The sequence below is a fragment of the Tasmannia lanceolata genome, unplaced genomic scaffold (assembly GCF_043159265.1).
Source record: "Tasmannia lanceolata isolate RefF3 unplaced genomic scaffold, GAP_Taslan_0.1 ptg000012l, whole genome shotgun sequence".
Taxonomy (NCBI): Eukaryota; Viridiplantae; Streptophyta; class Magnoliopsida; order Canellales; family Winteraceae; genus Tasmannia; species Tasmannia lanceolata.
In genome coordinates, this window is record NW_027518689.1 from 39,794,493 (window position 1) to 39,822,230 (window position 27,738).

A 27,738-nucleotide genomic window follows, 5' to 3' on the forward strand; every position below is an offset into this window, starting at 1 on the left:
CCAATCCAGCTTATTTATCCAAAAGAGATTGGTAATTTGGTCAAGAAGTGATTGTGAATAGGATTAAGAAGTCAACATTTGATGTTGATTCCAAAAACTTGCAATATTTTGGCATCATTTGCCAAGGACTTTAGTTTCAGTCTGATTCTCATTTTCAAGTTCTTCAAATAGAGCTGAGGGTAATTGCAATGCTCCACCGTTTGAAATTACCATTGTTCAAGGTTTTAAATTTCGACCGAAATCTGAAATTTCGGGTTTCGGTCCAGACCGATAGCGAAATAGGGTATACTAGAAACGGTATAAAATTCCGACCGAAGTTTCATTTCCCCTGGCCAAAATTTAAGGAATTTCATTTTTTTTTTTAAAAAGGATTTTTCCTGTTATTTATGAAATAATATTTTATTTTATTTCATAGAAAATTTCGACCGGAATTTCATAATTTTGGCTGAAAATTTTGGTTTCCATGATGACCGAAACGCTTTCCTAAATCGAAATTTGAAACCTTGCCATTGTTAGTTACAAAAGGGAGCCGGATTCGGGCCGTCAACAGCAGGGCCTAACTACATTGAGGGCCCGGCCGTGAGAAGTTTTTGAACCATACCAACATGTTCTTCCCTCTTCTTATTAAAACGAAGGCAAGGGGTGTATCTATCAAAACAGGAGGGTATATATGGTAAATCGACACCGTTAATTTAGGGAAATGATTTGTTTTGATACATGCGCTCATGTATTTTGTCTTTTAGCAATTAATTGTCACATTGGTGCTTATTGGGAACCGTAAAAACCCATTTACAGCTCTTTAAATACTAAAAGACAAGAAACATGAGCATCTTGTATCAAAACATGGTTGTGTTGAAATCATTTCCCTTAATTTATCTTGGTAAGTGATTTATTGGCTCCCTTTTCTTCCTTGGGTCATCCCTCTCTAGTGTATTTCACTATTTTGATTTTTGACTGTCCTTTCATACACCAAACGGGTGTCTGTGGTTTCAATTTGTGTAAGGTAGACCCCTTCAGTTGACGGTTCGTCCATTGATTGAAAGGTTAGGATGATCCGATGAAGCTGATATTTTATGCACACCCTATTTATGTTAGGGCCCATCAAATGAACGCTTTAGATCATCCAAACAATTGGGCCCATACCCGAATCCAAACACTATAAAAAACACAGTGGGCCCTTACATTATTTGGATGATCCAAAGCGTTAATTTGATGGGCCCTGACATATCGGATCATCCTAACCCTTCAATTTGTGGACGAGGTCAACTGTGAGGTATACCTTGCACAAATTGAAACCACACGGAGGCATAGTTGTGGCGTTTTAAACCGTAGGGTAGAAGTGGATGTGTCAGAGGGGGGTTTTATTTTATTTTTTATTTTTTTCTTGTGGGACCCTCTGCAACGCAATCAAATGGTGAATGGTCAATGGCGACAGAGGCGTTCATCCTTCAGAAAAAACAAACAGGAAAAATCACTCCATTCTCCTCTCTACTATTTCTTCAAGCTTTATCTCTCTCACAAAGCTCTCTCTCTCTCTCTCTCTCTCTCTCTCTCATGGAGGTGGCGCCACGCTGCATTGCAAGGCTAGTGGCTCCGGAATCCATGAAGGGCTGGTTCTTAGCGGCGCCAATTTCGACTTCTCAAGCTGTTTCTTTGGCGCCAAATGTAAGCATATAATTTTACATATATCTTCTTTGTTAAAAAAATCTAATCTCTTTTCGTTTTTTTTTTTTTTTTTTCTTAATTATTACTGTTGAATTTAATGTGATAGAGATACCGATTTTTTGCACTATCCATGAATGGTTGTGGAGGAGACCCTGAAATTCCGGTGGGAATCTGTGAGACTCGTACTTTCCCAGGAGTTTCAACTCTGGGGACAGCAATGAATCAGCTTAATTTGGCCATTTCAGCCATGAAATCTGATCCTCCTGGTTTTAGTTCTGGGATTATCCGTCTCGAGGTAACACAAGAACTATTCTTATTCCTTTTTTTTTTTAGTGAAGAAAGAAGTTGTGATGATGAAAAGATATTGGGATTTAGGAGTATTAGTAATCTCGGTTAGTTTAGCATACATGTGGCATAGATATCGGTGGGAAATCTAGATCACCAATTGAAGGCTTCTGCCATTGATTAGCCATTGCACGGCTTGCAAATGGGCAGCTAAGGCCCTGTTTGTTTTAGATTATGACAATCGATCGTGGATTCCCCAACCGATTATTGGACCAAAAATTGCACTAATCAGTTGGGGACTCCACAATCGGTTGTCAGAATTTAAACAAACAGGACCTAATTGGATCGTTTGACTAGTGCGATTTTCAGGCAATGGATTTTTTTTTTTTTTTGGTTTTGAGAATCGGCGAGAATTTTGTACCCCATTCTTCAGGCTACGGGTGATCCATTGGGTCGCTTACAATTTTGATGTCACCGCTGCGTAGACATGCCCAATGAGTAAGACATGTTATTCAAAAGCTCTTTAAGTTTGGTGCTTTTGTAAGCACTAGACACTTGCCCATTAATGTTTACTAATGGGCGTGGATTGCAGCATTATCCCAATATTATGCACTCGGGACATTTCATATAGGGGATGGTGATGTTTCTTGGGAATTGATCAGAAATTACTATATGAAATGTCCCGAGTGCATCCCATTGCTTTTGCCAATTGCAGCAGGCAGACCACAATTTCGAAGTTCCTCGGCAGACCACGAAACTGGTCCTTGGTAGGAAAATGCTTTTTTCCCCCTTACCGCCAAAGAATCACATCCGAAGCATCTCTTAGACACGAGACTTTGTAAAAGAATTTGAGTTCAGGTGCATTTCAACATTGATTTCATGTCCTTTTTATTCATACCCCTCATATAAATTTTGCTCTAATTTTTCTTTAGTAGGGAAGAGCTCTGTACCACGTGGTAAGACAAAAGAAAATGGCATATTGCATCGTCAATGGTATATTGTTACTCCAATGTGTTGAATCTCCTGACATTTTGATGCAAGCATTCAATAACATTCATATGTAGGTTCCTATCCAGCAACAGATAGAGGCTATTGGTTGGCTCCATTCGCAAAGTCAGCTTCCTCGTTGTTTCTTTTCTGGCAGAGATCAGAGCAATGAATTGAATCTCTTCTTCGGCACGACTAATGGAGAATACCAGAATGCAACAATACCCAACTCAGTTAGCGTTGCTGGTGTGGGATCTGCAGTTTTCTTTCAACGGTTTCATCCATTTACTCTGGATGATTGGAGGTGTATAAAGAGGTTGGTATGATTAACTAATGAATATGTATCATTACAAAAAGCTGTTTCCACATGATAATATATTTTCTCCTAACTACAAATCCCTTGCTGTTTATTTCTTATAATGCATATATCAATAATTCTTCCATCAAGATTCAGTATCCAGTTACTTTTGATCTTATTGGGGCACCCTGAAATTTTGTTAGTTTTAATATAAAGAAGGGCTCCTCCCAAAAACTCCATATTGGCATTTAATTGCTACACAAACCCTTGCAAAATACAAGAAAATAATACTAACATGACACTAAAAGTCTAAAACAGTAGATGAGAGAAAAAAGTGAAAGATATTTATCTTTCCAGCACTGTATCTAGTAGTTACACATAAATTCACAATTAAATATTTATCACATGGGAACTGTATCTAGTAGTTACAGATAAATGCATAAGTTCATATTTAACACATGGGAACTACAAGAAAACACTTCAATCATATATTATAACAATACTAGGGAGTAGGAAAGACAATTAACTGGTTGATTCAACCCTGAAACTGTTACTATTTTTTTTATTATGAAGGTTCCTGTCAAAGGATTGCCCTTTAATTCGTGCGTATGGAGCTATGCGATTTGATGCAAGGACGAAAATTTCTTCTGAATGGGAGGGTTTTGGTTCATTTTACTTTATTATTCCCCAGGTAGATCCATTTTTTCCTTTTGTCAAAAAAGTTTCTGCAAATTAGGCTTCAAATCTGTGGTGATATACCTATGTTCTCTTCTTGTATCTCAAATTTCTCTTAAACACCTATTCCTGAGTATTTAAATAGCACAATCCTAGAAACTGAATGACAGGTTGAGTTTGATGAGCTTGAGGGAAGTTCCATCCTTGCTGCTACCATTGCATGGGATGACACCCTTCTATGGACATGGGAAATGGCGGTAGATGTGCTCCAAGCTACAATGTGCCAGGTCTAGAGTTGAATGTTGTATCATATTTTTCCTTGTATTTCTATTGTTAGTCATGCCGACCCCAACTAGTTTGGGACAAAGGCTTTGTTGAGTTGAGTTGAGAATTTCTATTGTTAGTCATGATCCATAATTTAAAAAATAAAAATTTGTTTTTTTAATGGTAATTTTAAAATCTTTCTAATGATGCAGATTTCCTCCATTTCTGTGAAGTTAAAGAAGGAAGTTCTAAGAACAACAATTATTAGTAAGAATCATGTTCCCAGCAAGTCATCTTGGGATATTGCTGTCAAGAAAGCTTTACAGATGATAAATAGAAATAGCTCGGGTCTAGTCAAGGTAATTTACTGCTCTATTCATCAAATAAAACAACTAAATAAAGCTTTTCCATTTTCACTTTTCTTCTCACTTTTCCCTATGGTTCCAAAAGGCCGACTACTGTTATCACTTAATTGGGGTGTTTCCCGAACAATGATTGTCTTCTTCGATTGTAAGGGCAGACTTTTAATGTCTATTTCTTTTTTAAGTGGAAGGTGCTAGTTTCACCCTGATATCATAGCTAACATCTTTATTTTTTGAAAATAGTTAATTTCTTTTTTTTTTCAAGATCGATATAAAGATTGAAGCTAGGAATGGAGATGTGATCAAATCTTCACTAGTTGCTAACTAACTCATTGTTACAGTGAAAAGACTGCTGTTCTAGTGTGGTTCACTTGCTTCAATTTGAGTTTACAGTAACTATGTGCTATTATTTTGGTCCCCTTGACTAGAACTATTAGCAGAAGGTGAATACTAAGACATCAATTGTGGACTAAGGCCTTTTAACGGTGTATTTTTTGACCCATAAGTGAGCCTAGCTAGTGTATTTTTTGAGTAATGTTGCTTTGGGCTCTAGGAGAACTATATTAGATGGTGTATGACATAGGGTTAGTTTTGTCATTTGTTATTTTTAAAAATTGTAGGTCAGTTTATGTATGTGTTTGGATTGACTAAAAAATTGGAAGGGAAAAATAAACTAAAACAATTGCTTAAAAAATCCAATAATTTTTTTATTCCAACCGTGATGGAATCAAAATACCACCTTTGGGGCAGGAAACATATTCCACCCTTTTTTCTTCCTTTATTTCTGCCTTGGTGTCCTTTCTGTCTCCCTGATTCCGCTCATTTTTTGAACCAAATGTTGGAATTGGGAGGATTCATATTAGGATGTTCCAGAGCCTGATTCCACCTTTGGCTTCTTCTTCCTTCTATTCCCACCACCACCACCACTCCTTCCATGCCAACGCAAGGGAAAAAATCTACTCGAAACCCATCCATTCCTCATGAACATCTAGAAATCCCTATAGCACAACTCACACATACATGCTGTCAGATTCATTGAGAGCACCGAGGGAAACAGGGTCATGGTTCAGAAGCTTTGTGAACTGGGGTGGCTGTTTAGGAAGGTCAAAAGCTATACTGATAGATTTCCAAGGGAAGATGTGGGAACATTTGAGCAAGCCTTTTATGCCGTGTTGCAAGATGAGCTTTCTGATTATTCAAATTGTTGGCCATGCTTGAAGTGCAGTAGTGAAACCCAATTCCCTTTGTTTCAGAGACAACAAAGTCAGGGAATTATCTTTCGCTGATGAGATTAGCAGTTCGATTTTCTATACTACTGATGAGGATGAGATTGATGGCTGTTCTGGTTGACAATTGCAAGGTTTTGGGGGGCTGAAAATATAGAAGCATAGAAAATTGTAAAACAATCAAATACTCAATCTAAAAAAAAAGGAGAAACATCTTACTCAATGAAATTCCATGTGTACACACCAAAACCAATTCTCAAATGATCACACCATCAAAACAACCAAAAACAAATTAAGATCATTGAAAGCTACTTCCTGAATTGTCCCCTAAACTACGACCAAAGAGCTATACCTCATCCGACCAACTAAGACACTCCTTAATAATGCAGTGGGAGCAATGTCATCTTTGAACGAAGTAGCGTCTAATGGATATTGTGAACAAGCAGGAGCGATGCCCATGGAAGTGACAACAAGAGGATAGATAGGCATTTGATGGTTGTTATGAACAAGTGGTACGAGTTCAAGGGTCATTGTCTTGCAAGAAGTCGTTATTTGCTTCATGGTCAAGGGTATTTCGTTGAGTTGTAGGTGACAACGAGCTTTAGCCAGTGAGGAGCGCATATACAACCGATTCTAGGAAAGTGTGAGTTAACCATGAGGAACACTTAAATCAGGATCTTGGGGGTGGACATTGAGAAAAACAATGATTTACAATGGTTTCACGGTAACAACAAAAACACATACCCGCCCCGATTGCTTGTGTTCCAGTCGTGTCTGATTGCTTGCTTGTCGTTCCAGTAAGATTAGGCTTCAGTGATACTCGGCTTATCTCCTTTCCTCAGTTCTCTCTTCTCTACACGAGTGAGGCAATGGGCACCAAATGCTCTTCTCGCTGGTTCGCCTTGTATTGCAACCATGAGAAGAGCTTTGTTGTGTGTGTATGAGCAGGGACCCGAGGGGCTTCTTTTTTATAGATCTAGAGATGATAGAGGGACCCCCATAATGTCTCTCTCTTTCTCAAGATGCCCATCATGGTACATTTCATGCAAGTAAGATGAACACTGTTTTTTCTCAAAAAAGAAAAGAAAAGATGAACACTGCTTGTATTTATCATAAACTATAGCCGTCAGCATTATGACACTAAAATAGGGCCTTTCTCGGTCCATTGGCATTCTTCTGCCTCATCCGTTCAACCTTTTACTTACCTATTTTCATAATGATTCAGGTTGTACTTGCACGAAGTAGTAGAGTTGTTACTAGTGCTGATCTCGATCCTATAGCATTGGTAGCTTGTTTACAGGCATGCTTCTCTCCTTATTGTTCATGTTTCAAATTTTCCTCTACATAATTTGGTTTTTGGTCAATAACTATTCTATTTTAATGTAATGTAAGCAGGCTGAAGGCCAAAATTCTTATCAGTTTTGTATCCAGCCGCCCAATGCAGCAGCATTTGTTGGGAATACTGTACGTTGATATGGAAGCTTCTGATTTTTAATTTACGTTTACTTACAGGCTTATATGAAGGTGTCATGAACATTTATTATGTTTTATATTCCAGTAATCTTTTTTTTTTGAAAAGGGCAACAGAATATATATATATATATATATATATATATATATATATATATATATATATATATCTATATGTAAAAACAGAACCGAGGTGGTCCTGAAGGAACAAAGATAATACAAAGATAGCAGTACAATAATTCAAGGAGGTAGATAGTCAAAGCACTCAAACGCGGCCCGAAAGACTCCTTTCTTGGCAAGGGTGTCTGCTTCCGCATTGGCTGATCTCCTGACATGGCGAAAAACTATTGAGGAGCCCTTAGCTCTGTCCTCTATTTCCTCTAAGAGAGGCAAAAATCGCCAAGGGGGAGAAGCGTTACCCGAAAGCCAGCGAATAACATTTAAGGAATCCCCTTCGACGATAATTTTGTCGCACTCTAGACGAGGCATCGAGAGAAGCCCGCTATGAACGGCTCGGACCTCTGCCTCGTTTGAGTCTGCCACTCCGATAGGCCCCGAGTAGGCCCAGAGGACTTCCCCTTTGTGGTTTCTACATAACCCCCATACTCCTGCCATTCCTGGATTGCCGATAGACGATCCGTCAAAGTTAAGTTTCAGGGACCCCGGAGGAGGAGGAATCCAGGAGGGGAGGATTTTCACTTTGGTAGCCGATTCCAAGCATATGATTGACCATCCTTCCCAGAGGTCGAAAGCTGAAACAAAACGAAACAGAGGAAGGCTTCGAGCCCAGGATATGACCGCAGCTATCAACTGAATATAAATCCAATAGGGAGATCTAGCCTTCCCTTCAAAGATACGAGCATTCCTCTCTTTCCACAAGAACCACCATGAGGCCAGGAGACACATCTTCCACAGCGTTCTGCCTTTCCTTTTCCAAGGAGTCCAGGCCCAACTCTGAATGAATTCAGCCATAGAGTTGGAGGGGACCCAACTGATTCCAAAACGAGAAAAAATAAGACCCCAAATATGGCGAGCAACCTTACAGTGTATGAAAAGGTGGTCAATGGATTCCCCAGCGGATAAACATAGAGGACAGTGATCTACCAACCACATTCCTCGTTTCCTCAAAAAATCCATAGTTTGAATGCGGCCCCAGCTAACCGACCACCCAAAGAAAGCAACTCTCGGAGGGCAAGATTGTCTCCAAACCGAGGAGGACACATGCTCCACTGAAGAAGGGATCAGATGGTTATAAAAAGATTTGACTGAAAATATCCCCGAAGGATTCCAAATCCAAATCCGACGATCTACGCCCGAAGACTTGATGAAGCAAGAATCCAATAAGGAGAGGGCGGCGCTGTAAGAGTTTAACTCCCTAACAAAGAAGTCTCTGCGAAACTTAGGAGACCAAGCCACCTTCCCATGTTCCCTTACAAAACATTCCGATACCCAGGCCTCTTTCTGAGATGAAACGATGAATAAGTCAGGAAACATCACTTGAAGAGGATCGTCCGAACACCAAGGATCCTGCCAGAACCGAATTCGATCCCCCCTATATACTCTGAATCGGACGCCAGGAGCAAATAACGACTTCAACTTCAAGATGTCCCTCCAAGCCGTGAGACCTTTGAGTTTAAAATTATCAACAGAGTCCCAATGCCCATGATCTGAACCATACTTACTTCCAATGACCCGGACCCACAAAGAGGATTGTTCTTCGCCAAATCTCCACAGCCACTTGCCCATAAGGGCCTGGTTAAAAATCTGAACCCTCCTGATACCCAAACCTCCATTTTTAGTAGGCAAGCAGACCATACTCCATTTAATCAGGGAGACCCCCTTGGAAGACCCTGATCCGCCCCACAGGAAGCGTCTCTGAATTTGTTCGATGCGTTTAGCAACCGAGGCGGGACATTGAAAAAGAGAGAGAAAATATATCGGCATATTGGATAGAACGACCTTTATAAGCACCAATCTACCTCCTTTGGAAACCAACCGGCGCTTCCAGGTGGCCAAACGTCGCTCAATCATTTGAATAATAGGAGCCCATAGGTTGTGTTTCGGTCGACCCACACCAAGAGGAAGACCCAGATAGGTTGCTGGAAAGACATCTAAACCACACCCCATAATTCCGGCGAAAAAGGATGCATCGCTCTCAGAAACGTTGATCGCGAACAACCGAGATTTTGCGAAATTAGATCTTTGACCCGAAACCATCTCATAACAACGAAGCATAGCTTTAAGGTTAAGAATCTGGGATATGACCGGAGAACAGAACAGAAGAGTGTCATCCGCAAACTGAAGAAGCGATACTTCCACCTTACTCTCGCCAATAAGGAACCCTTGATATAGCCCCAACTCACTTCCTTTTTTCAGCAGTCTGCACAGTGATTCGGCCACAATCAGGAAAAGAAAAGGAGAGAGAGGATCGCCCTGCCGCAATCCTCTAGAAGATTTGAAGAATCCTTTTGCTGATCCGTTGATGAGGACAGAAAACCAAGCGGACGATAAGCAGTTCCGGATCCACCCTCTCCACCTACCCCCAAAGCCCATACGACCCATGAGAAAATCTAATGCTGCCCAATCCACTCGGTCATATGCCTTCTCCATGTCAAGCTTGCATAGAATGCCACCTTCCCCCTTCCTCCGATAATAGTCAATGGCTTCATTGGCTGTTAAAGAACAATCAAGAATTTGCCGGTTGCTTATAAAGGCACTTTGACAGACCGATATAATTGAAGGAAGAACCACTTTGATACGATCCGCCAGAACCTTTGCGAGGACTTTGTAAAGGCTGCCCACCAAGCTAATCGGGCGAAAATCCGAGCTTTTTGTTGCTCCTTCAATTTTTGGAATGAGGACGAGAAAAGTTGCACCTGTCCCTTTGTCAAGGATGGCTCCCTCAAAAAATTCTATGAAGAATCGAAGAATGTCCGATTTTACTGTTTCCCAGCAAGTTTGAAAGAAAGCCAAACAAAAACCATCGGGTCCAGGGGCTTTATCTTTTGCCAGAGAAAATAGTGCTGATCGGATTTCCACCTCAGAGAAAGGGATTTCCAATCCGGCTGAAGCTTCCAGGCTTAAGCTAGCAAAACAAATGTCTTGAGGAATTGGGCGTAACATCTCATCAGCTGAGTATAAAGATCTGTAGAATTCAATAATTTCTTCAATAATTCGCTCCTTGTCAGATACAATCTCCCCCTCCACTTCTAAGGATTCAATTCTGTTCCTTCTTCTGCGAGCACTAGCCATGGCATGGAAGAAGGCTGTGTTTTTATCTCCCTCCAACAACCACTTGACTCGAGATCTTTGGCGCCAAGAGATTTCTTTAAGCATCAACAACTCTTTATGCTCTTGAATTAATCTTCCTTGTTGCTCATAATCCTCCGCCGAGGCCAAACCACTCTCTGCCAATGTATTTATCTCCATCAATCTGTCCTCAAGAATCCTCTTCCTGCCTTGGTCCACTTCTTTCTGCTCCTTATCCCACTCTTTTAATTTCCCCTTAATGAAGCGTAATTTTTTGCCTATAACTACGTCCCCTGGACCTTCAAAGACACTTTCAGACCACCATCGGACTAAGAGAGCCTCCATTTGGGGATTTTCCAGCCAAGCTAATTCAAATCTGAAGGGGGGCGGGCCCCAGAACTCCATTTTAGGAGACAAAAGGAGAGGGCAATGGTCTGAAACTGAATGGGGTAAAGCCTGCTGATAGACTTCAGAAAGAATTGCCAACCAGTCACCCGAGAGAAGAAATCGGTCAAGCCGACTCCGGTTCGAACCTCTGGCCCAGGTGAAAGAGGAGCCACCCAAAGGTAAATCTGCGAGCTCGTTGATTGCGATGAAATCAGCGAAAGATCTCATGCCCGCAGTGACTCGCTGACCCCCCAAGTCGATCTCTTGATCCTAGAACTTCATTGAAATCCCCCCCGATACACCAAGGAGCGGAACATAGGCGTCGCGTCTGATTTAATTCTTCCCAAAAAAGACACTTCTCAGAGGATGACAAAGGACCATAGACGCCTGAGAAGAACCAGACTGAATTATCATTGCATTTTCGGAAAGCAACGGAGAGAGAGAAAACTCCACGCCAAACATCCGTGCTGTCCCACAAGACTGAATCCCAAGCCACCAAGATGCCCCCTGAAGCTCCTTTGGATGCTAAGAAAGCAAAATTCCAGTCAGTATTGAACCCCATGCTTCTCATATCTATGTTACGGATTTGCTCCATCTTTGTTTCCTGAAGACAAACAACCTCAGGGCGCCGATGTTTAACTAATGCTTTGATTTGAATTCTTTTCTCCCGAGAGCCCAAGCCGTTTATATTCCAGGATAAAATCTTCATTAACAACTGTATTCCGATGAATTCCTCCCCGCCCTGATACCAGACTTTCTTCCTTTTTTCTGGGATGTGAGACCTTTGCTATGCGATCCAGAATCATAATTGATATCCGATTGAAGTCTCACCAATTCGCGCTCCGTGCGTTTCAGGTTTACTTGGAGACTGGAGATGACACTCCAGCGACCTCCCGTAGTTCTGCCGCCTTTATGCTAGACCTATATTCCTCAACGGGACCCGGAAATATTAGACCCAGATGAGAACTAATGTGCATGGTATGATCCACCATCAATTCAAGCACCTGTTGGGAAGAAACCAAGCCTGAGTCATTCCGTGGAGGGACATAAGAGAGTTCTGAGTCACAAGGCAGGAGCTGAAAATCCGCCTTGCTACACCATCTCAGTGGACAAAGATGGGAGAAACTTCTAAGCGATACCCTGACGAGCGAGCGAAAAGACCACTCCCTAACTTCACCAGAGAATAAATGCTTCATACCTCCCAAACCACTATAATCAATGATCACCTTCCTTTGCCCCACCCGGCACTGAATGAAGAAACGGTCATCACGAGAGATAAGGATACACCTACTCTTGTGACGTTGCAGACTATACCCCCACACCCGGTTGTCACCGAGCTCCTCCTCAGTCTCAGAATACGTGCGAGTAGCGCCCATTGTGCTTGAGTCGTGGAGGAGGCTCTCCTCCTGGTTCCCAGGACTCACCAGTGGAGAAGCCCAAAGGTCCTCTGAAGCAACTTCTCTTTCAGAAAATTCCATTGGACCCGAATCGGGCACGTAGATTACATCTACTCGAGGAGAGTTGCTGTGGTGCGGAGGGGATAAGGCTGAGATAATATCTTCAAAGCTGTTGACCTTAGAGTAAGGAGTAGCTGTTGCTGATGAGTCTTGAATAGGACCAGCTACACTGGACCACCTGTATGCATGTGGGGGACCCCCTTTTTGAAATTCAACATTTTTGCCAGGTGAGATGCTGCTAACCGGTGCCGCTTTCTGCGCACAATAGGCTGAATGTGAAGGAATCTCCGACTCCACCAACCCGACGACCCCAGCATTTATCTCCGGCACCGACAGCAATGCTGAGGCTTCATTGATGGCATTGAAGACATCATGGATTGCAGTTATGGGATGGTGAACTACTTCAGCTTCACTTACCCCTTCAGTAGGAGTATTTAAAGGAAGACCCAACTCTTCTTCGGAAACCATCTGCCCAGCCGGAGAAGGAGAGGAGATTTTTGCAGAGTTCGGGTCGTCGTCAGCTCTTTCCCGGGAGGCTAGAATCCAACGAATTGTGCCATCGATAGAGCTTTGGAGAGATAGTTCACTTCCGGGGTGTCCTTCAGACATGATCAGCATCCTACCCACTTCATATCCGAAACCCGCATAACACGACAAATCTACCTCCACCACCTGGCCTATTTTCCTCCCTATAAGCTGAAAATTATCGGCGCACCATGCTTCAGGCGGAACTCCTTCTATTTTCCACCAGGAAGGCTTCCCCGCCTTAGGAAATTTTGTATCCCACTTCTGTAGATCTTCCAGATGAGAATGGGATGGAGAGCACCAATCTCTGATTAAGTGAGATCGATTAGCGCCCCCTGGGATGGAAATTTGGATTTCTAAAGGAGCAATTTTATACACCACAGCTTCAGTCCTGCTATTGCGAGAGAGCCAGTCTTCCAGCGCATCCAGATCACCATCCCACCCTTCCTTCATCTTCCCCCATAAGCCTAAGTCTGCATTACTAATAGACTTAAGGGGGACTACTTCAAGGTTGAAAGCTACACCTTCCGAAGTTGCAGGAAGCAACGGCTCCATTCTAACATTCTCTGCTTGAGGCGCTGTTGGTTTAGGAACAAGCCGCCTCCTCGCCATCGGATCCGCTGACTGTTCTTGGTGCCCTGGAAAATTGAAGTCCGAACTGGACCAGACTTTATGACACTTCCAACATCTAACCCTCCTTCGAAAATTCCTGAAAGCACATCTGCAACATCTCCAATCTCCCAGTTCTCTATTCTTTCTTTTGTGGAAGGCACTCTCCATTCGTCTTCCCTTCTTGCTTCGGACGGGTAGCCACTCCTCTTCAGATCGGTGAGGCCAATTTCTCTGCCCAACTGCCGGCTCAGAGCCAAACTTCTTCCAACCTCCTACAGAATCGCCCAAAACGCCTGCTTCGGGGTTGATCCGCCGGACCCCAAGAGGGATCAAATTCGCCCCACTGGCCCATCTAGGGCGATCTCCCCCAACACCTCTCACCCCGACGGAGGTCATAATTGTCACGGAATCCTCCTCCACTCTGCAAAATGTGCCGACCACCGAGCCGTGAGAATCCACCGGATTCTGGATCGGAAACCCACGCGGAGACCGAGATGGAGGAAGACACCGAATCTGAAGGAGCTGAAGAAGAAGAGGTAGAGGATACAGATGAGAAGAAGATCCCTCTCCCTGCAAAATTATCCTTGTACGAGAATCCTTCTGTAGATGGCGACCAGATTTAATGTCGTGAGGTCCACCTGGCCGGGTGCATAGTTACTTGTATGCTGTGACTATCGCCCAGCATACGAACTATGTCCGTTTTACACACAAGGTGTCCAGGTGTTGAGATACTAATGGTGCGGTGGCACTAGAAGGCGGGTATAACCCTCACGGCTCCTACTTATAGTATCTCTCCGAGAGTAACTTGTATTGAGTGATTCCTGAATGACCGTCGGCAATCCGTGGTGCAATCGGCTGAGATTGGTGATGATGAATGGGCTATATAAAGACCGAAAATGGAAGAGATTATATGGGTTTACGATATGCCCCTTCGCAATATGGTTCGCATAGACGTTTCTTCAAACACCTGGTGGGCATCACTGCTGGAATGTCCCTGCAAACAATAGTTGGCAAGTCTCTTTGAGGCATTTCATCAAACATCAAGGAGGCGTAATTGCAAGAGTATTTCTGCAACTTTAAACTGCCTAGAACCGTGCCCTTCACGAATGGTCTCTGCAAATATGATGGGAGCAAGAGGAGTGTTCACTGCACCTTCACGAATGGTCTCTGTATGCTCATTTTCCTATCCAATAACCTGAGTGTGACCATTGGTATCTTGATTCAAAAATCAAACGAAGGCTTCTATCTTCCGGGGCAATCCGGACTAAGCCCACCCGGTGGGGTCTGGCAGGGTGAATCCGACAGCAAATCGGCAAATCCCAACTGGACGCTTATCAGTTTATAAACCTATCCTTCCTTTGCTGTTAAGTCCCAAAATTTTTTTTCCGGGGTGAGAGGTGTGGTTTTAGGGATGAACCATGATTTAGTAAATATCTAAATATCTTATCAAATGCAATCTATTCTGTTTTTTTTTTTGGTCGTTAAACTGGGCTCGAACCTTCAACCTCTCGAACCTTCAACCTCTAGGTTGAAATGCAAAGCCATTACCATTGAGCTAGAGGCTCAAACCCAATCTATTCCATTATTATCTCTATGGTATTGAAGTTGGTTGTATTGTATTATATATTAGAGAAATTTTTCACCACATATACTAAGCTTGCTTATCATTTTATTGCTAGGTAATTGGTGTTTCTTTAGTGATATTTCTGTTAATATCACCCCAATTTCATGGTATTTACAGCATTGAGTGAATAGTCAATTATATTCTCTGAAAAATGATTTAGTGGGAGGTGGGGTTTTATTTCTATATTCACAATTGGTGGAGAGATGGATGCTATGGTCAATAGATCACATCAAGCTAAAAGTTTATGGATCAAATATCGGCAATCTAAGTCCAAAAGTCTGGGTGTATTGTATGAGATCATCTGAGCAAGGTGAGACTGTGGTTTTAAATTTTGGCCGAAATGAAACGAAATAACCGAAATATTTCGGTTTTGGCTATGGCCGAAACAAAATTTACATGAAGTCGTTTCTCTACAAGACTGAAATTTCACCGAAATTGACAAAATTTCGGTTGAAATTTTGTTTTTAGCAATTTTTACAAAATTTCCACTGAAATTTTAAAAAATGTCCACCTAAATTTATGAAATTTCCACTGAATCACTAAAATTTTAGACATTTCGGTCGAATTTATTTTTTTTATTTTTAAAAGAAATCATTATCATAATTTTTACATGATTTCGGCCGAAACTGAAATATAAAACCTTGGGTGGGACAGGCATAATGGGGGCTGTTGGGGATCAAGAATTTGAAGAAGTGGAGGTATATGCATTAAGACAAGAATTAATGCTTCTCTCTTCTAATTTTGAAGGTCCCTTAATTGTGAAGGCGACTTATGAAATGTTATTGTTAGAAACTAACCGACTTCTCCAAAAGCCTAAGCTGTTGGAGAAAGGCATTATTTGTCTTTTATACTTTAACACTCCCCCGCACGGGTGGCCCACTTGGCAAACACGTGGCACAGGTGGTCCCACTTTGGGCCAACCATCGCATGTGGACATGTGGATTTTTGCTATCCAGGAGGTTTGAACTCGAGACCTTTGGCTTTGATACCATGTTAGAAACTTACCGACTTCCCCAAAAGCTTAAGCTGTAGGAGAAAGGCGTTATTTATCTTTTATACTTTAACAATTATAAATTGGGCAAAGAGATTAGGTTTTCCTTGCTGCCTTGCAGATCCAATTGAAGAATAGATTTGGCTATCAAATTCAAATGTCATTTCTCCACATTTTCCAAGAAGACGATTTGGAAGTGGACTCTGCTAGAGGTGGTGTTTTTAGGGACGAGCTTTCTATAGAGTCGTTCTTTCCTATTCCTCTGTAGATTATGTTTCTTGTTTATCTTGTTGCTTTTGTAATTGACCACCTTGGTCAATTTTTATTGTTGTTTATCTCTCTCTCTCTACACACACACTATCTTGGTTTTTTTAAATAAAAAAGAAAAAAAGGTAAAAAAAGGACTTTTCAAGATGTTAGCGCCACACTTTAGGTTTGTGGCTAGTAATAGAATCTTCTACCCTACGTATCACTTCAGGTCTAGAATTTTATCCCTGGTTTTGAACTTTCTCTTGCATTTTCCACCAAATACTGCTGCTCCTGTTTCTTCATGATCACCTTTCCACCAACTAGTGCTGCTACTATTTCCTCATGATCACCTTTAACTCAATCAATTTTGTACTCATGCAGTTTTTGTCATTTTTAATCTTGATTTAGTAAGTCTTTAGTACCCCACTACATAGGTTCTCTTTAGTTTATCAAATATAATGCATCTGTTATATTTTTTCCAAGATTACTTAATATAAATGCTTCTTAGGTTCTTTTGGTTCTTGAGTTTTTGAGCTTGCATCTATACTTGGTCTGCTCCCACTTAGTGCAACACTGCAACTCAGGTACTGTGTTGCGAAATTCGACCTTCCCTTCTTAAGAAATCTACTCACCTAGAGCCACATTCAATAGTTTGATGTCTTCAAGAGAAATGCACATTGCATATAGTATCACTAGGAATACTAAAAATAAACGAAAGAAAATAGAATAAAAGAATGAAAATATTGATTTGATAAACAAAAGAATATAGAATAAAAGAACGAAAAAATTGATTTGATTTAAAGTTTTTTTCTTTCACATCTCGATTATGTACAATGTTGAAGAAAGAATAAGTCACACTGATTGGTATGGTGCCTTCAGACCTCATTCAGATCTATATCTTTGGTAACTACTTTCTAGTTCTCACTTGTGCCAAGTGCATATGATCGGATCCGTTGATTTGGATGGAGACCAAAGTCTGGCCAAATGCCGTTGAGAACACCTTGATCAGATGATCCTAGGACCTTGAGCCATCAATCCTCATTCAGTGTTCTGCCAAGAAACGATAAACTGTTGATTTTTCTAGTCCTGTATCTTATGCAAGGGATGTCCATGGGACCAAGACCATGCGGATTTCCTCATGATGTTCTACAACATCAACAATCTCAATTGCACTTACATGTCCCTATGTGGAACCCAAAAAATGATCATTAGCATTGATCCTGACAATGATTGTCTGCCTAGTCATTCTCTAAAAATTATCCTCCATTCGCGTTAGGTTGTCTCCATTTTTATCATCCTGCTAGTTAAGTCAAATATTACTAAGTTTTAGTATTTTCCTTTATGTCATTTTATTTTTTATTCCTTTTGAGTTTACCTTACACTATTGTAATCACTGTAACTTCCTTTTATAACAGTCTCAGTCAACATATAAGGTGATTAGCTTGCAGCTGTTGTATAAATATTTTCTCTGAATGCTCCGATCTTCTTATGTTTCTGTAGTGAAGTTTCACTTGGCATAAATTTCTTCTCTACATACATGGCATGGCTTTTGTGAAATGTTTGAACTACATCTTGTTTGTTCCAATGTCTTTTGATGAATACCAGACCTGTGGAGAATTATATTCAGCATTGGATAAGTATTTGCATTGTGCGTGTCTAGTTTATGAAAACGATAACTTCAACCTTATGCATGAGTAATCATAATCACAACTTATATTTTGATTGTCTATGTTCTAAATAATTGATTGATATTATGAAAATTTTGTGAATAGCCAGAGCAACTGTTTCATCGAAAATACCTTAATGTTTCAAGTGAGGCTTTAGCTGGAACCCGTGCTAGAGGGGGATCTAAGGGTTTAGATCTTCAAATTGAACGCGATTTACTTATCAGGTGTGTTTGTAAATTCAAGTTATTTACTGTTTATGTTCTGTAATTCAACCCAACATCATGCTGTTTGTCTAGATAAGTTGGATAATTTAGTCCATTTTACAATTTTTATATATTTCAATTTATTAATTTGATGGATTTGATAGTTTTGTGCATCATTTTCCATTTTAACAAGTAGTCTTTCTAAGTTTCTAACTTAGCCATTCTCTCCATCTCTCTCCACTCTTACCTGTGCATTGTTTTCCATTTTAACTAGTAGTCTTCTCTCTCTCTCTCTCTTTCTCTCTCTCTCTCTCTCTCTCTCTCTCTCTCTCTCTCTTCCCCCCAAATAGTAAAATGTAGTCCTCACTATATATGGTGTTGAAAATAATTTTATTTTGCTTTATATTCTTAATTTGAGTGACTCTCTCATGCGTTAATAGTCAGGAAAGAGAGGTAGATAGTTCTTCAGACGCACATCTCCTTTGCTTGGGTCCTATAAATAGTCTTTAGTCTCTGGGCATCCTCTTCATGACCTGCTTGGTATGCATGCATTCAATATCCATGTTGATATAGTAATACATCCCTCTAAACAATGGGAACTGATTGACTACTATGAGCTTTTCTACTTAAACAAGTCAAATAATGCTTTCTTGCATTGATTTCTGAATTAAAGAGTTTATAAGATGGGATGGTGGTTTTTTGTTCATTTGCAGCCCCAAAGACCACCTTGAGTTTACAATAGTACGAGAGAGCATTAGAAGAAAACTAGAGGCAAGTTAAATTCAAATACCATTTTACAGATGCTTCTATTTCTTTTTAGTTTTACATTGATACCGGATGTGTAGTTTATTAATTTTTTTTGTCCAACTTCTCGATGCCTTTCTGTCAGTTCATTTTCTACTTGAAATTTTCTTGTGATTTTTATGTTTTTCATGCTATCCAAATCTCTGAAATATTTTTTTGTGTAGAATGTATGCAACCAGGTATCAATAGAACCGAAGAAAGCAATTCGGAAACTTCCTAGAGTGCAGCATCTTTATGCTCAATTATTTGGCAGGTTAAGAAGTGAAGATGATGAGGTAAACCCTAAATGAAATGTGGTCAGTTTCATTCTCTCAAGGGCTTAATTGCTGGATTCTTTTTCTTAGTTAGAAATTTTTATTTTCTTAGCTTGTTTTTGCTCGCACATTCATGTACCTGTTTGTAAATTTAATATGCTCTAATTATCTACAAAGTTTGCAACTGTTGCACGCATGAATTCTGACTCTATTCTTAGCATAGCTGATATGTTTATCCATCTGAATCCTTTTTTGAAGACAGGGTATTGTTGTTTGTCTCGCTTCTTTTGCAGTTTGACATCTTGTCATCTCTTCACCCAAGTCCAGCGGTTTGTGGATTGCCTGCAGAAGAAGCACGCAAATTTATTGCAGAAACTGGTATATGACATCCCATTGCATCCAGTTCAATAATCGGTTGGGGATTCCACAATCGGTTGTCATAATCTAAAACAAACAGGGCCTTAGTCTTCCTAAACTTCAATTACTGACTTTGAACAATACATGAAATTAACCTCACAACAAACTACTGAACTTTTTGCTGATGATATTGCATGTGTATAACTTATGTAGTTGTTAGTCTCATGATATTGCATGAGTGTATACCTTATGTAGTTGTTAGTCTCTAGATGAATATTTACAGAAGACTGTTCAATATCATATAGTAATGCAAAATGTGCAAAATGTGCATATATGACCAATCTTATAAAATACTACACACTTGGTGTGATGCATAGTAAGATATGGTTCTATAGTAAGTTGTTTTTTGTTTACTTTGTTTAAATTTGAGAAGGAGACAACATGAGCAAGTGTTTAAGTTTTGGTAATACTGATTTCAAGCACCCCATTTTGATGCAGGACAAATAAGAGAAGGATTAATACTTCGCTCTGATACCAAACTAAAGTACGATGACCAACTAGAACAATCTCTCTAAGATCTAGAGGTAGGGTTTAAGGGAAAAGGCTTGGAAAAAGGTTAGAAAAAAAAATACTGTGGGCTGTTATAGCAGGTTCAAATGTGTAATAGATCTGGGCAGATCTGTTAAAGTGGTATGGAAATGGTGGATCTGGGGTATAATGTTGAATCTGGGTTTGATTCAAGGTCTGGAAAACGAGGTAGGTAATTATGATGGCTGGTATGGAAGGGTTTTACAGGTTGAACAATCCAAAAAGATGGACTGCAGGGTCAAGTTTTGCTGGGGTTGAGAGATTTAGGGACTTTGATTAATTATATTATGTGTAGAGGATTTTATGGTAAGATTTCAGTTCTGTAACAGGTTTCTAAAAGGGTTTTAGTGGATCCGACCCTGGATATAAGATTGCAGATCAGATCTAGGATCCAATGATGTTCAGTAGGTTAGGAGGTGGATTTAGTGATGGTGCAAATGAAGAAAAGGAAAGGCAAAGGGGTGGCAATGATGTCTAATAATAAACTGGATTACAGTTCTGGTTTTGTGGTTTAAGGAGGAAGGGGGATAGGTGGTTGAAACGGCTGATGGGCTAAGTTAAAGGGGTTGTGGGATTAGGGGTAATGTAAGGAGGCTAGGGTTAAGGGTTTAAATATGGTAAGCTATGGTGGTGGTGGCAGGTTGAAGGCTATAGGAATCAATGGCTTTTGTTGCAAGAAAAGGCTATGTGTTGTTATGAATTTGGGGATTGTGATCGTAATTGCAGGCGTACAGAAATAAAGAAACTAAAAGAATAATGGCGGAGAGAAGATTGTTAGGAATGGAGTTAGGGTTAGAAGGGAGGAAGAAGACGAGGAATGGAGAGATGGAGAGTCTCCAAGCTTCACATGTATACGATGTATATATAGGCCCCAAATAAGGCAACAATGGACAATGACTGTAATACCTCTAAGACTATAAGTAATGACTAAACTACCCTAATACATGTTATTCAACACTCCCCCTCAAGCTTGAGTGTATATACTATATACTATGGAACTTCAGCTTGCTACAAAGGAGACTACAACAACCAACTAAAAATAACAAAAAGTACAATAAGCTCATACGCAAATCCGGCTTGGTATAACACTCATCAAGCTGGTGTGGTGAATACATAATGAAAAGCATAATAAAAAGTAGTGACGGCCATATTGAACACTATCGAGATCAACGGCCATAAAAAAAGGAGCAGCTCCCCCTGAAATGGCACAAGACGAGAGCGATCAAACAGGGCCTCCCCTTGAATGAGAGCACGTCAAACAAATCCGCATATCAACGAGCAATGGAAGCACCATGGCAGGAACCGACAACTGTCCAACGCATAGTTGCCGGAAAGTCCTTGGGCAGGTGGGAAACCCGTTTCCCCTAAAACGCATTTCTAGCGGGTGGGAAACTCGTTTCCCATAAACGCGAGAAACGCGTTTCGGAAACGTTTTAGAAACATGTTAAAAAAAAAATTGGAGAAATGTTTTTCGTGTTTAAACCAACAAAACCACATATTTCGTGTTTTCCTTGTATTTCATGTGTATTGTTTCTATCACTGAAACGCTTCTAATGCGTTTCCTAAGACATTTCTCATACGATTTTCTATCATTTTCTTGTTTCTCGTTTCCCCTATATTTTTTCCCATGCGTTTCCCGTTTCCGTTTCACGGTTCATTTCCCGAATTTGTTTCCCACCCTGGTAACTATGATCCAATGAGCAAAATAGGCATACCAAAGGCGCGCACAACGAACAACGACAAAGTAGCACTGGATGACAGAGATATCAGCTGAGTAGCATAACACTAAGAGAAGATAACCACCAATGGGGAAGCCATCAGAGACAAAGTTGACGGGGAGACCTTCGCCTGGAGAGGTGACAAGGTCAACGGCATGAATATCGTTACCTGAATATAAGAAGAAAAGAAAAAGAAAATAACTGATCAACGATGGGGAAACCATCGCCCAGTGAGACTAGGTAGACAGGGACACCGTCACCTATGAACCAACCAACAATGGGAAAACCATCGCCCGATGAGCCGACCAACGATTGGGATACCATCGACCAGAGACCCGACCACCGATGGGAAACCATCGCCCGGTGAGACTAGGTCGACAGGGACACCGTCGCTTATGAACCGACTAACGATGGGAAACTATCGGCAACAAAGGAAAAGACAACACCAACAACTACATGATAACACTCCCCCTCAAGTTGAAGGCCAAATAGCTTCAACTTGCAACAAAAAGAAGACTATCAAGGCACCAAACCCCTCTTATAAATTTTATCGAACATGTGGGGGGCACCTTGAAGATGAAGAAAAAGGCCATACAAGCAAAAACAAAATATAGAAAAGAGAAAATAAAGAGATTTAGAGTTAAGATTTGGGAATGGAAAAGGATGTTGGGGAGTAGAACTATACAAACACAAGCCATAAAGGCCAAAAAATATATAAAAGAGCAGAATAAAGGAATTTGGAGTTGAGATTTGGGGTTTTGGGAGTAGATATGAGGTTTTGGAGGATGCCAAAAGGGATCTGGGAAGAAGATTTCTTCCCAACTGAATTCAAAAGAGAAAGTTAGGGGGCACTGAAATGATTTTTTTTTTTTTAGTTTACGGCAAACCCAAACCCAAGAATGGTTGTCGTAAACAACAAAGAGAGAAAGATTGAGAAAGAGAGAAAAAAGATTGAGATCTAATATCGAAAATGGTGAAATACAACAAATGAAAATGTTTTTTTTTCTTTTTGGGTTTTTTGTTTGTTTTCCGTAAACAGTGAGTTATGGGGTTTCAGATTTGCGCAAAAGAGAAAATAGAAAAGATTTGCGCGAGAGATAATGAGAGAGAAATATGGAAAGATATTGTAGGGATTCTGTGTAGAGAAAATCAAGATGAGGAAATATTTTAGGCTTGTGGCTAGATCTGAGAGAAAGAGATGTGAGGGATTTAGGGAGAGATTTTAGGGATTTTCGAAGTCAAAACAGCAGGAAGAAAAGAGAAAAAAGCACGCAAAACAGCGTGAGTTAGAGAGAGAGAGATACACTCTCGAGATTGAGAGAGATTACAGAGATTGAGAGAGAGGGATTTGGTGCAACAACATTGTTGGGAGAGAGAGAGAGAGAGAGAGAGAGAGAGAGAGAGAGAGAGAGAGAGAAGAGTGGCGTGGATTGAGGTGATATAGACTCTTCTTCTTTCCTTGTTTTCCTTCCCTAGGATCTTTCTCTGATATCAAGTTAGGAATGGGGTTAGGGTTAGAAGATAGAGGAAGAAGAAGAGGAATGGAGAGATGGAGAGTCTCCACTAGGGAGCTCCACATGTATACGATGTATATATACCCCTAAGGGCAAAAATGTACAATGACTGTAATACCCCTAAGACTACAAGTAATGACTAAACTACCCTAATATATGTTATTCAACAAAGACGAAGAAGAAAGAAAGGAAAATGTTTAGGGATAGAAAATGACCTGGAATCAGCCTTAATTTGAGCCAAATAAACCTTTTAAGGAGAATTAAACAGAATAAAAAACTAAACAAGGCTTCCCAAGTCAATTCATGCTTTTTTTTGTATGAATTTATTCTTCAAGTTTTAGATTTGCAACGGCACTCCTTTGATTCATGTATGCACCTAGAGTTTACTTTTCACAACCAACCCCTGGAAGTATTTTTAGATGTATGGCACACAAATCTTTTTTATCATTTTAATCTTTTTCATCTTACGGTTGTCCCAGAGATGTTTGACAGAGGAATGTATGCGGGGCCTGTTGGTTGGTTTGGAGGAAGAGAGACCGAATTTGCGGTTGGAATTAGATCAGCTCTAGTGCAAAAGGTATTTTAGTAAATTTCTGATTGCAATAAGTCGTTTATCTGTTGATTTTTTTTATTTTTTATTTAAAAAAAAAGAGCTTTTATCTGTAAAATCAAGTATTGGCTTGCTCTGCACTAAATGCTCAGTGTCATTCTGCATTTGCTTTTGTCATTTTCGCTGCTAATATTACGATTAGTAAAAGCTCTCATAGGCTTAGCTTTCCCAAACATCATGTATTTGTAAAAGCTGAAGTCCTGCCTCATGTTCATGTAATCTCTTAGGGACTATAATGGCACCAAAAGCAATTTTTATACTTCAAATCTAAATGGGAAGAAATAGGTTTGTGAGGATACTTTGTAGGAAACAACTGAAACACCTTTATTTTTCTGGAGTCACTTGAAAATCCATCCTTTTCTAAATGATCAAATTATCTCTATGTTGTCTGGAAAGGTACACCTGATCTTCTAATGACACAAGTTTGCATGCCATTTAAAAATAACTGGGGTTATTTGGTGGACAAAATCCTCCATTTTTTCCCAAAGGACCCTAAGTTCTTCACTCCCAAGTCCCAAATCCCTCAAAGATCATGTTGTTTTGCTCACTTACGAAGTGATGAATTTATGCTATTTATTTTCTGCAGGGCAATATGGTTCTTTCGTCTTTGAACCTACACAGTTTTTCAAAAAAGTCTCAAGAATTGTTAACAGCACTTTACTGCTATTCACTTTATGTTTATACGTGCACCGAATCATTTCATTTTTCAAAATGCTTTGTGCCCTATATTTTGAATTCTAGGGCCTTGGCATGTTAATTTATGCAGGAGCTGGGATAGTCGAAGGAGCTAATCCGTCCTCAGAGTGGGAGGAACTGGAATTGAAGGCATCCCAGGTATATATTTATTTATGCATTTTTAATCTGATTTTACATTACATGGATACTCCAATTGGAGTGGAATTTTATTGGTATTTAATGCATATCCTACATGGGTCCTTCTCTTCCATGTTTTGCATATATAGTTTTTTCATGGCCATTTTTGCACATTAATCTGTAATTTTGAAAGGATATTATGAGAAATTCTTTTGTTGAAAATACGCATGTACATTTGGGAGATTATTTTATTGAAAATACACGTGTACATTTGCATACATGTTGAAGAAAAAGAAATAACAGAATCATATTTTCGTCAACTATAGTTAATTGTTCCTCATATCTAGAATTTTGGACTGCCGAAGAACTACTGACCTATAGTCTTATAACTCAAACTATACATTATGAGGATTTTATGTCACCTTTTGAAAAAAGAAGAAACGAGAAATAATCCCAATGGCCCAACATCTATGTGTACACATGATTTTAAGAATGTGTGAGCATTTTGCTACCTTTAAAGCTTAATTGGCTTCAGCGACTAGTGTATGCATGACATTCTCAGAAAAGAAGGGCTGTCTCATCTTATTCATGTCAAATAAGGAAATGGCCCAACCTTTGCCCAAAATTCTGAGCATAACCAAGAGTTGTGCAACAGTCTTTCACCAAAACTAAGGATAATCCGTGTATACAAAAGATGTAAGACATTTAATTACCCTCACCTTGTTAAATAGATTGTGAGGGTTTAGCTCATTGTTTAGGAACTCAGACTGACAAGAACTTGACCATGATAAAAATGAGTCGACTTGAGAGTCAAATGATTGATGCAGTCAATTTTAAGTCAAACGAGTCTTTGGTGACTTGCTAGTGAAAAACTTAAACACGGACAAGAAATCAGCCAATGGAAAACCATGTTAACTCGAGGAGTTTTCAAACAATGGTTTAGCTTGTCTTGATGGGTCAAATGATTGACGCGGTCAATTTTTAGTCAAACGAGTCTTTCTGACTTGCTAGTGGAAAACTCGAACACGGACAAGAAATCAGCCAATGTAAAACTAAGCCAACTCTAGGAATTTTTAAACAATGGTTTAGCTTGTCTAAATGGGTACAAGTCCAAGCATGCATGCATGATATAAATGTACATTATGTATGAAAACCTAACATTGGTACGTTAAGTGACTATTCACATTGATGATACACATAAGAAAAGCTGTTCTGATATATATATATATATATATATATATATGAGAAAACGGTTTCTACACACAAGTGTAGATAAGTTATCTACACACTAGCTTAAAATACAGTGGAGGGCATATTGTTTGGGTGATCCAAACCATTCATTTGATTGGCCCTCACATAGATAGGGTGTCCACAAAAAATCAGCTCCATAGGATCATCCCAACCCTAGATTTGTGGAGGTAAAATGGACGTGTATAAACCTCCACAAATCTGTCCATTTTTTGCCTTCACGGTTCGAAGGGTTAGGATGATCCTATGGAGCTGATTTTTTGTGGACACCCTATCTATGTGAGGGCCAATCAGATGAATGGTTTGGATCACCCAAACAATGTGGGCCCCCACTGTATTTTAAGCTAGTGTGTAGATAACTTATCTACACTTGTGTGTAGAAACCGTTCTCTCTCTCTCTCTCTCTCTCTCTCTATATATATATATATATATATATATATATATATATGTGAGGAATGTGTTGGTGCGCTTGAGCGCTGTAATCAAATGGTGCGCTTGAGTGCACCAATCACATGGGTCCCACAATTTCTGTGAGGATCCAAACCATTCATTTGCAAGGCCCTATCATAGATAGGGTGTGTACCAAAAATCAGCTCCATTGAATCATCCTAACCCCTCCAAAAGTGGAGGGCAAAAATGGGCAGATTTGTGGTCTGTCCATTTTGACCTCCACAAATGGATGGGCTAGGATGATCCTATGGAGCTGATTTTTTGTACACACCCTATCTATGTAAGGGCCTTTCAAATGAATGCTTTGGATCATCCTAACAATGTGGGCCACATGGGTTTGAGAGCTCAAGCGCACCATAAGGATCCAACGCTCAAGCTCACAATCCTTTTCCTCTCTATATATATATAACGAAATCCCGTGTAGAAAATAAAGGGGTGAAAATGATCATTCGATTTGGCTACTTTTCATGTTTTTTATTGCATTTGTGGGGATAAGCGCTACCTTTTTTGTTTGTTTGCACACATGTCACAATAATATTATTTCTTTGTTGGTGCAGTTCATCAAGTTGATAGAACATGAGATGCCTCTACCTTGCTATCAAGAAATGGATCACATGGAGACCATCAACTGAAATTGGTAGAGATGATGAAACACACTATCTGAATGTTGGAGCTACCTTGTTACTTTGAGGGATTTATCGATTCTTTCAAAAGAAGTGATTGATTCTGGACGGGTCAGTTGGATTTCCCACGTTAGTCTAGTGTGTTGAGCTGTTGTTGTTTTGCCCTTCTGTGCATTCAAGTTTTTCTTTTTCTTTTCTTCTGTTCCCAGGCAAGCATTGAGATTGGATCTCCTCGCCTCAATGTTATAAGCTCGAGGACAACAACACTTGGGCAAAGGCTCAAATTCACATTAAGCAATTAAAAATGTTGTAAAAAAGTTTTTCAGGATTCTTAGCCTTCTTCCACTAATGCAGAACACCTTTTTTTTTTCTCTTGAAAAAGCTGTAGCAGATACTTTCATTATTTATTCTTTTTTCTGCTCAGTTGTGTGTGAAATAGAATTCAAATGTTAATCATTACAACTATGAAGATATTGGTTTGTGGTTATGATTGCTTTATGTGAAAATCATCCTGTAAGCTTGCCGCATTAATGAACTATTGTGAACTCCGTAGAACGCATAAG

General features: G+C 39.9%; 1 protein-coding gene across 4 annotated transcripts; it reads left to right on the forward strand.

Annotated features, from left to right (window-relative positions):
• The first annotated feature begins 1,435 nt into the window (after positions 1 to 1,435).
• On the forward strand, positions 1,436 to 27,673 carry ICS2 (isochorismate synthase 2). 4 transcript variants are annotated; one of them, XM_077392532.1, is made up of 16 exons: positions 1,440 to 1,665; positions 1,772 to 1,960; positions 3,015 to 3,253; positions 3,809 to 3,926; positions 4,081 to 4,197; positions 4,387 to 4,533; positions 6,988 to 7,062; positions 7,158 to 7,226; positions 18,099 to 18,217; positions 18,910 to 18,967; positions 19,165 to 19,275; positions 19,548 to 19,632; positions 23,911 to 24,008; positions 24,783 to 24,875; positions 27,110 to 27,286; positions 27,385 to 27,673. In XM_077392532.1, exons 1-15 carry the CDS (start codon positions 1,555 to 1,557, stop codon positions 27,182 to 27,184), a joined length of 1,704 nt encoding a protein of 567 aa, XP_077248647.1. In that variant the 5' UTR covers positions 1,440 to 1,554; the 3' UTR covers positions 27,185 to 27,286; positions 27,385 to 27,673. The 4 variants fall into 4 exon arrangements, with proteins under 4 accessions (XP_077248651.1, XP_077248650.1, XP_077248648.1 ...); XM_077392533.1 differs by lacking the exon at positions 27,385 to 27,673 and having other exon boundaries at positions 1,438 to 1,665; positions 24,808 to 24,875; positions 27,110 to 27,266; XM_077392536.1 differs by lacking the exons at positions 19,548 to 19,632; positions 27,385 to 27,673 and having other exon boundaries at positions 1,436 to 1,665; positions 24,808 to 24,875; positions 27,110 to 27,178.
• The last annotated feature ends 65 nt before the right edge of the window (positions 27,674 to 27,738 follow it).